Source organism: Sander vitreus, chromosome 6, assembly GCF_031162955.1.
Source record: "Sander vitreus isolate 19-12246 chromosome 6, sanVit1, whole genome shotgun sequence".
Lineage (NCBI taxonomy): Eukaryota > Metazoa > Chordata > Actinopteri > Perciformes > Percidae > Sander > Sander vitreus.
This window is the reverse complement of record NC_135860.1, coordinates 19,597,213-19,613,359: the sequence shown is the minus strand read 5'-3', so window position 1 is coordinate 19,613,359 and position 16,147 is coordinate 19,597,213. Positions and strand designations below refer to the sequence as shown.

Here is a 16,147-nt window from a genome sequence, read left to right as displayed (position 1 = left end):
TGTAAGACTGAACAGGCAAAAAGTGCAAGGAAAGATTGACATTGATTTACCATTACACTTTGATATGTATTCTATATATACACATAGTTCTAAGAAAATAAAACCGCTATTCCACAACATGTCAGGGCAATTGCCATGATCTTTCACAACCAGGAAAGAGCCTTTTAGTGCTAGATGAATCACTCAACCTTATTACAGCTAATTACATTTCACTCTTCAGCAGTCACAGCATATTAACAATCATTCAGGTCTAATTTTCTCGCACAATGAAAGAGTGTGACCCAAAAGGCCACATCCCAGAGGCTTGTGTTTCTGTTGTCACTATACAGAACTCCTGAACTGGTTTGATGTTTACGACGCATTACACAATTTAATATCCACTCTGACTGTGGACTGATATGTTGAATGTTTATTAGTCTGATGGCTTTTGTCTTTCACGCACGCTAAAAAGTGGGACAAGCATTTAAGTCCCTGTTATTCTAAAAGAGTGACAGAGACGGTTAGAGAGCAGAGTCGGGGTTAAGGCTCGTGAGTTTTAGTGAGGTATGATGATACCAACCGCATGGGAGCTGACTCTGGTCTGCCACATGTCAGCCTGTTTTGGGCTTAAGTCAGGAATCTGCATTCCCAGCCGATACGCCAAGGCCTCCACATAACCTGCCAGCCTAAAGAGAGGAAGAGACAGACAGAAGAAAGAAGAAACTGAGTGAATGTGAGTTACCACTGATTTGGTGATTTGAAGATCAAAAGACGTAAAAAATCAGGCTGGTTTTGTGGCTCAGATTAGTTAGCAGCAGATGTTACTGAAACAACACTGTTTAGTTTTAACGGCTGTTAAAACGTGGTTCGACTACCTACGAAGATAGAATGAACAACAACTACTGCAACTGATTAAATAATTCCATCAATCAATGCAGAGCATAGCACAACCTCTGTAAAAGACCTTATGTTGGCTTTTGACAGTGTGGTTATTTTGGGGCAATGAAGGCTATGCTATGACTGCTTGTTTTTTGTTTTAACACTTGTTAAAATGTGGTGTTGTATAACCCATTTCTGAAATACATGGAAGTTCTTTACAACCAAGTACAATCCAGAGACTACAGTAAAGGAGGCATAGCACAACAACTGCTAAATAAATAAATTAATAAATATATTAAATCATTTTAATATTTAAATATTTATCATTAAAAACCTTAACGATTAAGGTGCTTTGAGAAGCAGATAGTGAATTATCCATCACGTTGTCAAGTGAACAATTTTGACATTTGACAAGATGGAAAGCCTATTCAAGCAGAGCAGAGAGACATGGTAGACATAATGTTATTAATAGCGACATGCGAATCAGTTATAGACAGAAGTTAAGTCCTTGGCTCTAAGCTTCCTATTTCATTCAAATGAAGAAAAAGAAAGGAATATTATTCACATCCTGTAAACATGACCACAATGACTTATGGGAATAAATTGCATCACTAAAACAAATGTGGTACACACATTCACAGGCACATTAAAATTGTGTTGTAAAACCACTTTTTCATGATTTTTTTGTTCCAGTTTGTAGATGATTTTCTACATTATATGTCATGATCCATTAAACCACCCACGGAACAAAACTTACATAGCAAAGTAAACGACCAAAGTAATTGATAATAACGACAAAACAAAGTAAATCAGAAGATGAATGTTCCAATCTGCGCCTTGTTGATGCCATCTGTCATAAAACCAGTATGATGTCAAATATCATCTCTAATGAGAGAGAGAGAGAGAGAGAGAGAGAGAGAGAGAGAGAGAGAGAGAGGGAGAGAGAGGGAGAGACTCCAGTGTGTATAAATGAAAATCACTCCTCAGTGCCTTACACACAGATGACAGAACAAAGACTGCAGCAGATAAAGATTAGTGTTGATCAAATAATAATAAGAGTGTATGTATCATTGAAACGTATCAATCATCCAAAACTGTTTTATTTCAATTAAAAAGTTGTACGTTTTGTCTGATGTGGAGCCATGAATAGCCATGTAGATAAGTTCTGTGTAACTGATTAATACTCAGGGCCACAATTTATTTTCTGTACTCTATAAGTAGATATCCAACTATTACACAAATCTATTAAAATACAGAATAAATCAGTTTGTATTCCTTATGAATAGATTTTAGTTTGGGGGAAACTTCTTCCAATACCTGCGTCCATAAAGCTAGACATCGGCTTGATATCTTGAAGAGCTTTTGTGCAAGTTCATCACTGAAATGACCAACAACCAGAGATGGGTCCAAAAGTGAACTACAGAAATTTTATAATTTACCTAAAGAGCAGAGAGAGAGGGAGAATATTGTCAATACTTCCCTCATTGGGGATAATAATAATTTGGGCAAGAAAGGAAAAAAACAAGAAGACTAAAAATGTGTCATATATAACAAAGAAAAAAAGTATAATGCAAGTGAAGCTGATGATTAAAAAACAGCTAATGTTAAGGGTCTCATTTTGTGTAGATTGCAACATCTACTATAAGAAACTGGTAAAGCTCTTGTTTGTCTCTCAGTTCCAATTATTTCAGAGCTGTATAGAATAGTTGTAGTAGTAGTAAATTGGCTTCATGGTGTAAATGGTGATCTCTGTGGTCAACGCTGGCTGGACCTGATAAATCAGGTCCAGCCAGCGTCAGACAAGGAGAGGAAGCCAGTGTGTGTGTGTGTGTGTGTGTGTGTGTGTGTGTGTGTGTGTGTGTGTGTATTAAGCTGCATGTGTGTGTGCCTGACAGCAATAGCCTTTCATCACAATAGAGCAGAAATAGGTTTTTAAGAGAGACCTTTTTCAGTTTCTCATTACAGATGATGAACTATTGAGCTAATTATCCAAACGGCTCCTGAGGACAATAATTACACAACAGACAATCATGATACATAGACATATAATAGAACTATGATTTTATGATATGCAAACTCATCAATCCAAAATACTGACGCTCATAGTCATACAATTTCTTTACATTTTTCAGGTGCATACCTTGATGGAACAATAATACAGACACTCCTGCCTTTGAGTCAAATCCTGCCTGAATATTACACATATTTGCAACAGCAGAAGGCAAAAGGAATAAGGAATGCATCAGAAAATAAAAAAACCTGTGTGGGCAATAACAAACGTGTGTTCTGCCGCGTTGGATTTTGATAGTTAAAAGGGCACAGCCGCTCTCATATGGTTGGTGTTATCACTGTTCTATGCAGAGAGCAGTGGTGTCATTGGCAGGGATGTAACTCCAAATGAGTGCGAAAGATGAACTATAAGAAACAAAAATCTCAAAATGATAAATGAGCTACAGTTAATGGTAAATATGGTATGTTTCCAAAAGGGGGCTTAGATTAATGGGGTGGGTTATAGAAATCCTCCTTTGACAGGATTATGCCACGATTTAAACAAGCCCCCGCCCTACTGAGGTATCCTAGAGCATAACACTGAATCCCTTCAGGGTTGGGACACACCAACCCGACGGCCGACCTTTGGCAGAAAAGGTAGTCGAACTGACTGCCTCCCCGAATTGGTCAAAAAAGTGCCTCGGAACACACAGAAGCGACGCCGACTTGAGCGTACGTTCTGCGCGTGCGCAAGACGTAATACGTCTCCATAACAGCAGGTGGTGCAAATCTGTATTGTCGCCCCAAAAAATGAAAACCGGCAGCTGATTGGACAGACGCGTCATGTGGGTCTGGCTTCTCCGGAATTTCAAAGCCAGACCATCATGGCGGCTCGTTCGGAATACGATCTCGTATTTTACGAAAACAGTTCACCGAAACGTGTTTCTGAAAACATTTTAAGCAAGAAATAGGCCATGCAGTTGCTGAATCTGTCTTCATTTCAGATCGACAAAATCAGTTTAAAAGATTTTCCTCAGATTTTGAGAGACTCTAGTCACGCTCATCCCACTCGTCATTTCCGGGTTAGCACTCCACCAATCAGATTGGTCATCGAGTCCTACTGCCCGCCTTCTGATTCAACATGTCAAATCGGCCCAAATGAAGGCTCCTCCGACTGACGATGGTAGGGAACACATCAAACAGACTCGACTGTGCTTTACTGGCTGCTTTGTCTGCCCCGGATAGCTACTAATGCATTATGTCCACAAGGAACACGACAACAGTAGCTGAGACTAAGCTGTGCAGGAGGAGCATCTGTAACAACTGGCTGAACGGTCAGAATGACTCATGAGCTAAATTATGGGCTTCAACGAGGGTGAGATGGTTTTTCTACATCTGTCAAAACACACACACACACGCACGGAGGAAAATCTTACAAATGCACCTAAGCATGAACCCCTACACATGAACAATAAACACACACACACACACACACACACACACACACACACACACACACAAAATTGTATACAAGAGCAGGGAGTCAGAGCATCAGAGCTCAGTCCCTGTCTTTTAGTTGAGGAAGACAAGACGTTGAGTGGAGTGCCATTTTCAGGACTGGTCCAAATCTCCGCAAGCACCTCAGGCGCAACAATTGACCAACTTGCGCTATAGCCGAAAAACGCATTCAAAAACCATATATCCACGTGTTCCCTGGATCCAACTGAATCGCCTGATATAGGCCACGCCCATTTCCGCATAGACTTTTGTGTGAAAAATCTCAATTTATCAAACCATCTCCTGAGGCCACCCCTACAGTGGGGTACTGATTGGTCAAAGTGGGTATGGCCTATGGTACCCAGATTTGGATTCACCACTTACACTAAAGTGAATAACTTTAAATTAACAGGGTAGATGTACAATGGGTAATTGACCTCACTTACCAAAAATTACACATGGACCACTAGGTGGTGCTATAATGACGTCAAACATGTTTTACTCCCACATTACACATTGCACATTAGAAAACCTTACATCCACGTGTTCCTTGAACCAAGCTGAATCATGTGATATAGGGCAGGCCCATTTCCGCTATAAAGTTGTTTCGTAATATTGCGCAATACCAACTTTTTCGAACTCGTCCTAGGTTGTACGACCGATCTGCACGAAACCTGGTACATAGCATCTCCAGACGGACCTGACCAAAAGTTCTTAAAAGAATTTTGCTACGTTAAATTATGCGCATTTGACGACCAAACAAATTTTCCTAGCTAGCTACCACACACATATCATATCTCAACCAAATTAAATGTTGTCAGCAAATAACTTGAGATCATTGTTCAACATCCCACTACAATGCTCTGTACCAAATTCCGCGAAGATCGGCCATAAGGGGGAGCTATAATCAATGTTTATTTGTTTTGGCCAATAACTCAATGCATTTAAATGGCAAATTTGCAATTGCAATCTCTCTGCCACAGTAAATGCTATCAACACGAAACTGTTGATGCTTGTTCGGCATGCCGCTCTGAGGCTCTGTACCAAATTTGGTAAATATAACCTTCTGAGGTCGAGCGCATCGTATACAACGCCAAACGGCACTTCTGATTCATAACTTAATAACTTTATAATTATAACTAGTAGAAACATATGGTCTTTTGAAGCTAAAAGCTAACAGTTGCCCCGTTCTGCTGATGTATTTGATGTCTTCCTAGCCCTTACAGAAGGTTTTTCGGGGTCTTTGTGCAAACTCATTTAGGCAGGCAAGAAAAATTCTAACTGATCGTCACACCCAGACTGCCTGAAAATGGGGATCTTGATCCCTTTCCAAGTGAACTGAAGTTTTTTTTTAATGAGAATATATTCCAAGCCAACTGCAGGAAACAACCTTCAAAATATTCTAATATATATATACTAAATAATGTTTGTTTTTTAACATTTGCTGTTAGCAAAGACACTCAATAGGTTGAGAACATATTAGATGCTAAAACTGCACTAATTAGTCAATTAATGGATATGTCATTAACAGAAAATATTCAAACAAATAAACGGTTTTAATACTTTGTTTGTTTAATTCATTTTTTAACCAAAAGAATTAAGTGGTTTCACCTTATCCAAAATTTAAGATTGCTGATCTTCCTAGTTTATTAAGACAGCAAACTGAATATCTTTGGGTTTTAGTGTTTGTTCAGAAAATAATAGTTGAAGCCCTATTTCATTCATGCTAAGCTGACTCGGCCATGCCACCAACTATCTCTTAACTGGTGGAGTATAAGTCGGTTCAAAAAGCTATTCACTTGCAATTGGGTAGTTTGGAGCTGAGCAAACAGTAAATACCAAAACTGCAGCAACTTTACAGTAAAGAGGCCCCTGGGGTATCCTCATCTGTCAGCTTCAGATAAAAAGGTACCCACAGTAAGTCCACTGTGCCTCCTCAGCTCTTAACTGCTACTAAAGTGCCACTAACTCTCAGAGTAAACTAAAGCACAGGGTGTATGTGTATCTGCACTTAAGCCATTCCCCTTTGATACAAAGCTGTAATGCAAATGTTGCAGCGAAGGACACCTGCAGGAGCTCCACTGACAAACAGCCTTCACACTCACTGGTGTAAATCCATCACAAGAAAACAAAAACCCTTTCTTGTCTGGTCTAATCGAGTCTCACCTTGAAAAACTGGCCACAATGGCTCTACTTTCCAACATGATTGAGTGGCAAACACAGACGCTCACACAGAGGCACAACTGTGTGTGTCTGTCCACTGAGAGAGTTTACAAAAGGCCAGAATTACTTATAATCCATCACACTAAAACGGTGCAAAGGCATCAGTCTTTAAAGTTGTCTTTCTACCCGACTGTCTGACTTGTCTGTTTTGCTGACTCTCTCTGTATTTAAATGAGAAAGAGTAATTCAATTCAGTTTATTTATGAAAGGGGACAGTGCAAATTAATAAAACGTCATCTATGGTCCCCTGCCCTCAATGTTAAAAAGGGCTTTTTAAAATACAAAGAAACAAAAAGGAAGACGACACAAGCTAAACAAAACTTAGCACAAAACATCACAGAAGCAGAAAACAACAAAACAAAGAACAACGCAGAACTAAGCACAAGACAAGACACAACACAGAAGCAGAAAGATATACAACAAAGCAAAGCAACATTGTATATGCGGTGGCCGACAGGGGCAAACGCACTGCAACTTAATGAAGCACACACGCAAATAGACAAAACACAGAGACGTGTCTGTACACTCATGGTAATAAAAAGGCAGCGCGCTCTCTCCCCGTGGGGTTGAAAATCAAACTGTTCCACTTAGTGCTCCCCCTAGAGGCCTGGAGAACTTCTGCTGTATAATCTGGATGCAGCGGTTTTTGTCTTGTTTCCTTTGGGACACAAAATTCTGCATTTCTCTATCTCCCTTGCTGCTCGTGCTCATCTTCCTCTGGGGTAAATTCAATGATTACAGTTTAATACGAATATAAGCAATTCAATGACTTAGCCTTTACCAAAGGGAGTGGGATGGTAAACCTTTACTTTCATTCTCTGTATATTTTAATTTGTGTATACGTGGGTTGGAATTTAAAACACCGTATTGCTGTAATAATCTGTGTAATGGGATATACACTGATAGTACCATAGTTCTTCTTAACATTTCATCATTTGAGTGAATGAGGGTAATAAATCTAAATCCTCCTACAACCTGCCATGACGTGCAGAAACTTAAAGGGTAATAGTTGCTGAGTATGTGTGTGTGTTGGTTCTGATTCTTACCCTAGTCCTGCCAGGTCAGACACCAGGTTGCCAAGGGCAGCAGCTATAGAAAAAGCAAGAGAAAGAGACATGATTACAACATAAGTTAGGAAATTGAGGTTTGTATCGAGGACAGCCAAAAAGCACATCACACAAAATGTGTTTTCCTGGTTTTTCATCATATGAAACCCGAGAAAATGACTTTTCCATCTACCTCTCAGAGGCCTGACCTGGAATCATCTGCCAGCAGAGTGTGAAGCCGACCATTTTAACAGGTCACTACATTCATTCCCCCTGAATCATATTTCTGTATATCTGTATCAGTGTCTCAGTGTCTGTGTTCTGCCTGTTTAAACGAAGTTGTTCCTCCCTACTGTCACACCAAATGCTTGCTGTTTGGGGAATTGTTGAGTCTTTGTTAATTACACTGTGGTCTAGACCTACTCTATCTGTAGTGTCCTGAGATAACTTCTGTTATGATTTGACACTATAAATTAAATTGATTGATTTTAGGACAAAATATGTACAATACAGTTAGTAGTAGTAGTAGTAGTAGTAGTAGTAGTAGTATTGTGTAGTGTAGTCACTATACATGTGCATCAGAAATACTAGTGGACCAATACATATCCTCATAATTATTTCTAAATATAAATACACAAAGAGTAAATATGGGTCAGTAGTATATATTTGTTTTACAATAACCATATAGTGCTTTTTTGTTGGGGGGTTATTGATAGGACAGATGAAGACAGGAAAAGGTGCTAGAGAGAGGGGGGACGACTTGCAGCAAAGGGCCGTGAGTCGGACTCGAACCTGGGCTGCTGCGGTAAGGACTGAGCCTTAGTATATGGGACGCACACTCAAACAGGTGAGCTACCAGGCACCCCATATATACTGCTTATTTTTACCATGTTGGTTATTACACAGCATATGATGGGACACCCACAGTGCATTCTGGGCTCGTTAAGGAGACAAATGCAATGCTGAAGCCCACATCGCTGTTGCCTCACTCACTTAGCGCAGAGTGGATGAAGATTCAGGGCAACAAAGTTTTTGTAATTCTTCGCCAAAACACACAAAGTAGGTTTGTTCTAAATGAGGAGACCAGGGGCGCGGGAAGTAGGGGTGCTGGAGATGCTGCAGGACCCCCTGTTAGCAAAGTGCGATGACAATAAAATTATAGCAGTTAGTTAGTTAGAGATATATATATCTCTATCTCTGGTTGTTGTTTCTGTTCCACGACATTTTATATGTCATGTTTGGGGTGTGGGATCAAGAGAGGGATACTTTTAGTAACAAGAGGGGTTTTCACCGTGGAACAGTTGATCACTTGTGCCTCTATTTACCAGTGTCTACTGCTGGCTCCGAAAGGTCTTTCTCAGCGCTTTGCCGCCTGAAAACCTGGCTCCGTAGCACTATCACTCAGAGTAGACTTTCACATACTGCACTGCTTCACACCGCACTGCTTCACATCCACAAAGACATTTTGGATGATCTGATATTCAGGGTGTCATGGCAGAGTTTATCAGCCGAACTCCAGAGTGCAAATCTTTTTAGAATTTGTCACATACTTCGCTGTTCGTTGTTCTGAGTTTGCTGTGCAGTACGCACCGTCAGCTCAGTTGTACTTCATGGAGGGGAGGGGAGAGACAGAGGTAGAGTGGTCTACCTGTTACATTTCTGATTGCTAGACAATCTTTTCTGTGTCTCGTGGCAGTGAAAAAAAAAGGTTGTTGGGTAAAGATGATGAAGAAATTTTTTTTCGACTGGTAAACGTAATGTAGCTAAACGACAGTGGGCAGAACTGGAGCTTCATGTGCAAAACCTTCTAGACCTGCAGCAAAATGTCTGCATGTGTATTATTCACCGATGTCTATTGGTGAGTAAATGGCCTGTGAAACAATGTGATACAACAAATGGGGCTGTCTTATTGGTGTCTATTGCTTTTAACTGCAAGGCTCACTTACCAGCTGTAGGTCACGATGATAGCTGTATATGAGCAACACTGATCTATACCTGGAGGTTTCTACAGCAACAATAACACACAAGTACACTTACACATAACTGTACATAGGCCTTACATTAATTCTATATAAATATGATATCCTGATAAAAAATTGTCCAACTTGTGGGGACCGAGGAAGGACATTAATCATCTTAGTTGTAATTATTTATAGATGTAATCCTATCTGGACCTTTCACATTACCTATGTTTAAAGTATGTAATTGGGCCAACTCAGCAGTAGCCCATTTTAGAATGGTGCACATTTGTCTCATAGAAAAGGTGTGATCGGTGGACTTGACTACAGACTTGACACTAGTGCTAAATCACTGTGGACTGGGCTATATAACTGCAGCCTCTTGATTTGCAGAGCCCCACATGTTCCAATGTCCGAGGAATGACAAACAGTACCACTTCTGAGAAAATGGAGTGAGTGATAGAAACCAGGTTGAGGCTGTGCTATTGGTGGCTGTGTGGTAGTTTCCTACACAGGGGGATTTCTGCAGCGAGAGCTCACTCTCAAATCTCTTTATGCCACTCAGATATAACAGGCTCTGCCTGTCAAACTACTGCCTGTCAAACTACTGTCAACATTTTTTCAACGATACCCAGCCCTACTTCTTGCTTTAGTCTGCACTGGTCAAGTTTTCTACATCTCTACAGTTCCCTGTGAAGTAGATTAAAAAGAGTAGAATATAAAAACAGAATAAAAAAATGCTTCAGGCCTCTGGCCTTGTCTGCTCTACAGCATCAGCTTCGACTCTAAGTCTTTCAGACTCATCACTTTACTGAGTCGATATGAAAAGCTTGAGCTAAAAACAACAAAAGCACACCGTTATCACCGCCAGTAGCAACAAATGAATCAGAAGAGGAAAGGTAAGACTTGCAGAGTAGAAGTGGGAATGCCAGTTGCCCTTAAACTCCCAATGCTTTTACCACCATTACATGTGTAAATAGGGACAGTCCTACTGCTTCACTAACATCATTGTGCTCCTCTCTCAAAGTCTCTCCCATATACACTGAACAGGAACAAGTGATAACATTAAAATGCAAGTGTGCCTCTTTGAGCTAAGTGGATATGACTGCGCCCATTCAATCTGCTTGTGAACAGTGTTATAGTATTTATGAAACCCTCATTATTTAGGCCAGGCAGTGTCACTCTATGTTATCGTTACTCTTTTTTTGGATTAGTGTCACAACAGTGTTCAAATTGAGACTTTATCATTAAAGTTTCATTAGAGACTGGGCATTCTGTCGACACTGAAATTGAAAATGCCTCCTATTTTTTGTTTGAAAGAGTTGGGAGTCCACTATGATTTGCCATACCATCACTCTAATTGAGAAGTAGACAGTGAGTGCGACTTGCAGTCTGGAAAAGAAAAATGTATATCTGAACCTAAACTAAATCCAAAGTAATAGGTTTTTGTCACATACATTTGCTCCAAGATTTTTTTCTCAAACTTAACAATTAGATGATGTATTTAATTTGACTGATTATGTATGCAAATATATGACAAACATACTTTTACCAGATGGAAAGCCATCCGGGAGATCATGTAAACATGGGTCACATGTCAGAACTGACATGTGACCCATGTATTATAATAATAGGCGTGTTTAAAGAATTGACCAAAGTGGGTTGTGCAACAAGCAACATGAGAAACATATTCTCTTGTTGTCACACTTTTGTTCTGCAACAATCCTCCATCAAAAATTTGTGTTCTTAAAAACCTACACAGAATTCCTATAACCATTCATACCTATAAAGGAAATCAGACAAGATACAAATCAAGGAAGATTTCAAAAGGCATGGTACCAATAAGAACAAAATAGGGAAAATGCACTGCGTCATTGTAAGTTACATTAGGATCATGAGATTATCTTACCAGCCATAGTTGAAATGCCGAGGACCACGCCAATGGATAATTCAATGTGTGTGCCCTGTAAAAACACACACACACACACACACACACACACACACAAGTTAATTTGTAAGACAGGAAAGCTTTCAATTTCAATTCCCTCATACTACGATACAAACCATACAAATTGGTGCAGGCTAATGACGTGAAACGTATCTGTTCATGTTCTTTCTCAATGATATTCAGAGAGAAATACAGAATGACTTGTTTATAGTCATAAAGACCTAAATTAGTATATACTGTGATGCCAGTATGTTTTTAATCTTTAGTAATGACCTCTGTGTAATGTCTCATCACATAGACTAATAGGTGTCTCTCCTCTGGTCTTGTCAAAAATGCTATAGCAAGATGTTTAACTTTAAATCAAATAACATTGTCAAAATGCCCAATACCTTTCAGTCAAGATTTTCTAGAAGCTTTCAGTCTTTCAGTTTATGGCTTCCTGGTTTTAGTGGTCGGATCCCATACAAAATGGAAACCAGCCTGAGATCTTCAGCAAGTACAGTTACACTTTTACACTCACTTTTGATTTCAATTTTCACGCTTTTGCAGAGTCTGCTTTATAAAAAATAAATATATTGTATAACATCTGCATATTCTTCCTTTTGTTAAAGTATATTTGTTTTTGGGCAAAGTTATGACATTTCATTATGTCCAATTTAGGATATCATCATTTTTTTCTCTTGTTATATATTCCTATAATATATTCCTTCACTTCGTCTATCCATCTTAAGAGCGTCCAGCATAAGAATGAATCATCTCTCTGTTAAAATAACCCTGCTGTGAAAGCGCACTTTGAATTGAGTTGAAAAAACACATTCTTCATTTTTAGAGCAGTATCAGACTGTTCCACAGGGTTTGGATTTCATTATTTGAACAAAGACTTAAAGTGCTCATATTATGCTAATTTTCAGGTTCATAATTATATTTAGAGGTTATATCAGAATAGGTTTACATGGTTTAATTTTCAAGAAACTATTTTTGTCATACTGCACATTGCTGCAGCTCCTCTTTTCACCCTGTGTGTTGAGCTCTCTGTTTTAGCTACAGAGTGAGGCATCTCACTTCTGTTCCATCTTTGTTGGGAGTCGCACATGCGCAGTTCCTAGGTAAGGACTACTAGCTAGTCAGAAGCGGAGTATGAGGGAGAGCCACGCTAGCAGCTAGGCATTATAATGTGTGTTACAAGTGACGCACGTTTGTCACAGAAGTAAAGGCTGGACTACAATAGAGCTGTTTGGAGCAGTTTGTGAACAGTGTTTTCTGTTGGAGATGGTAAGTCCCTTTGGGGTGGACTTTGGGCTTTTTCACTTTGTAAACCTATAACGTGCACAAAAAAAGATATATATAACACAATAAAGTAAAAGGGAAAAGCCAAAAAGCATAATATGAGCACTTTAATAAAGAGTGGGTAGGCTTGTGGCAGACAAATTACGATATTATCAGATGTCAAAAAAACAAAAAGAAAAGGAAGGACCCTGAGAAACAGATGAGACAGATTGCCAAACAATAACAGAAAATATACATACACACATTATATATACTGTATGTATGTATGTATATATTATATAGTAGCATTAAACTTGTGCTTCTACTTCTCCCTCGATGCTTCTATTCAAAGCTTCCTATAGTATTAAGAGTACATGCAACGTATTTGTTGGAAATCAAACCCCTTACACTGAGTAAATCTCTACACCCACTGAGCTCCAGGGGAGCACGGCACTGCATGAAGCTGACAGACTTACAGCAACAATCATGATGCAGTTGTCCAGGAATCCAAATCCAACGAACGGGATTGCATTGTGCAGTAGAACTGTAAAATGACAAAAACAAACAATAAATCACCAACAGACAAACAGAAAGCATGCAGATTGCGTTTATGTCTACATTATTAAGTAACAACCCATCAGACACATTGAACCTTGCAGAGCAGAACTGTACCAGAATGAACACAAAGAAGATACAAGAACATTATTTCACAGAGACACAAAGCACTTCTGTGCTAAAAAGAAAATTAATACTATGAAGCTGATGTTGGGAGATGCTTGAAATTGGACCATAACTCTAGTTATTTATTCATGCAGGTTAACGTTATGTTGCTGTAACGGATTGAAATGTGGAAGCATATTATAAAAACAGCCACAAATGACCTAAGTGTGCAGATTTGAAGTTTAATCCATATTCTTGATACAACATGTAACAGAAAATGTATTGTTACATTTTAGTCTGTGTCAGCTGATAGTGTGAGTAGTTAGCCTGATGGGCAGGGCCTGACTGACATGTCACATGACAGGGCGGGTTTGTGTGATGCTGATTTAACCACGGCCGAAGCGGCAGGTATGGAGATGGAGATTCAGGTGGAGATTGTTTCTGGCGGGAGACAATCACGGAAGCAGCATGCTGACAGCTTTTAAAAACCTTTTGAAACCTGAGTTATACAACACGAAGAGCGGGCTCGCGGAATCCGGACGCCGACAAAGGACGCGGAGCAGTGAATACGGAACAGCGGCCATCCGACAGCAGGAGAGACTGACGCCAGCAGGCCCGAATCCAGAATGCGAATTGAAACTGCGGCTGGGTGAGTCAGTTTAACACAGCACAATCCCTCTTAGGTAGGAAAGTATACACTCATCCAGGCCAGTTTAGGTCTCACTCTCACGGTAAATGCATCACGCAGGGAAAAGGAGACAGGGGAATGTTACCGGCGAGGCTAGCCTTTAGTAGCTGTGTGTCTTTGTTATACAAGCCCAGGTTAGCTTAGTGTTTGTATTATATTCAAAAGTATCATAAGTCAGTGGGTAGGTTTTTATACCTTATTTCTGTAGCACAGTCAATAGCATTGGTACATACACTATGTCCACCTCACAGACCAGCAGCAAAACAATAAAGTATTTTCCTGAAATTTGGAATGGGTTTCAGCTTTGAAAATCAAGAAAGACTCAAAGATTTAACATCGTTCTTCTGTGGAAATACTGTCATAAATATGTATGTCATAAATATCAAGTAGCACCATTCTCAGACCAAATAGGCTATCAGAATGTTAATATTTCTACATAGGGTAAAGTATTTGTCCCTTTACATGCATAAAGAGACTGTGTGTGTTACAGATACTGTATACAGTCTGACATACTGTTGGTGCTGTGAAAGTAGATTTTAAATGTCACCAACAGCCCCAGGAAGGTTTAGTCTATTCTAGATGAAGTTCAGTCTAGTTCAGGTAAGTGATCTGCAGAACAGCGTTTGCTTAAAGCATAATCACAGTCATTTCTTTTCTCAAGCTCTTGTTCTGCTGCAGCTCTCCTTCAATACATATGGAGAATTTTAAATATTGCTGTTTTACATGAAACACAGACTCTTTTATATCTTTCTTTTTTTTTTTATTGTATCTTTATTTGGGATGGGCAAGTACATACACCAGCATAGCAACATTAGTAGAAATAAAAACACATGTCCTTCCAGTTTTGTTTGTTTTGAGTCCAAAAAAGTGCATCACCAGTCATACGGGGCCAAAGGAAGTATAGTCATGGATCGTGGATCAGATTACGTTCATCCTTTGTATTGCCCACTCTCCTCTATTAACTTAAATTTCCCAGCAATTGTGATAGAATAACATCAGCAGGTACTCATTATCCTCTTAAGGACAGTACTGACAGTTAGCCTGGGATAAACAGAGCCAGATGAGGTCCACATGTTCACTTAGAGAGAACTCTGATACAACTTAAGTATAGATAGAACAGGTTACATGAAACTATGTACAGGAACCAGGGTGGCCGCCTGCTGCTGCTGTCATAGAAATAATCATCAAAAACCAGTCAGAAATTAAATAAGTAAATTACAAAACAATATTACCAGTGAGCTCAAATAAAGTCTGTTCTTGTGGGGGGCTATGAATGAAATCCAGTTGTTCCAAATTTGGTAAAATTTGTCCTTTTGGATTCTTAATTGGTAGGTCAATTTTTCCATCCTAAATATCTCTAGAGTATTTCCAATCCAATCATCCAAGGTAGGCTGGATCGGGCTTAACCATCTCCTTGTAATTGTTTTCTTACTTGCCACCAAGAGTAATTGCAGCAACTTTATCTCGCTCCTACGTTCCAAAAAAAGAGACGCGACCCAGGTACATAACATCAAAACTCAGAGGTATTTGAGTGTTAAAGACCGTGTTTAAGGAAGCCTGGATACCCTTCCAGAAAACATTTAAGTTAGGACAATCCCAGAATATATGATAATGGTTAGCGACAGTCGAGCCACATTGTCTCCAGCATGGCATATGTGCACCTTTATACCTCTCCTGATATGGTGTCTTGAAATATCTAATAATATTCTTCCAGCAATGCTCTCTCCAGCTCATGGAGTTGGATGTTGTCCACTGGAAGGACCAGATATTGCCCTACGCCTCCTCAGAAATCTCAATCCCTGATTCCCTTTCCCATTTACCTTTGATGTATAAAGTGTTATTATCATTGGCATGGGAAAGAGCTGTGTATAGTTTTGAAATGGAGTTAGAAGGGATCATGGTCATGGCATTTTTCAGAATGCAGTAGAATTCTGATTCAACATCTGAAAGGTCAGTCAATTTACATTCATGATCAATATATGATCGTAGTTGCAAGTATCTATGAAATTCGTTT

The 16,147-nt window shown here is 39.4% G+C and overlaps 1 protein-coding gene across 2 annotated transcripts in view; it reads right to left on the bottom strand.

The window, feature by feature from the left end:
* LOC144519892 (transmembrane protein 65-like) overlaps positions 1-16,147 on the bottom strand; it is a 43,252-nt gene that overhangs the window by 5,550 nt on the left and 21,555 nt on the right. For both annotated transcript variants that reach the window (XM_078253405.1, XM_078253406.1), the window contains exons 4-7: positions 13,262-13,329; positions 11,481-11,535; positions 7,614-7,656; positions 560-665 (exon numbers count right to left, since the gene is read on the bottom strand). In XM_078253405.1, coding sequence (XP_078109531.1) covers positions 560-665; positions 7,614-7,656; positions 11,481-11,535; positions 13,262-13,329 — 272 coding nt within the window. The remainder of the gene's footprint in view (positions 1-559; positions 666-7,613; positions 7,657-11,480; positions 11,536-13,261; positions 13,330-16,147) is intronic.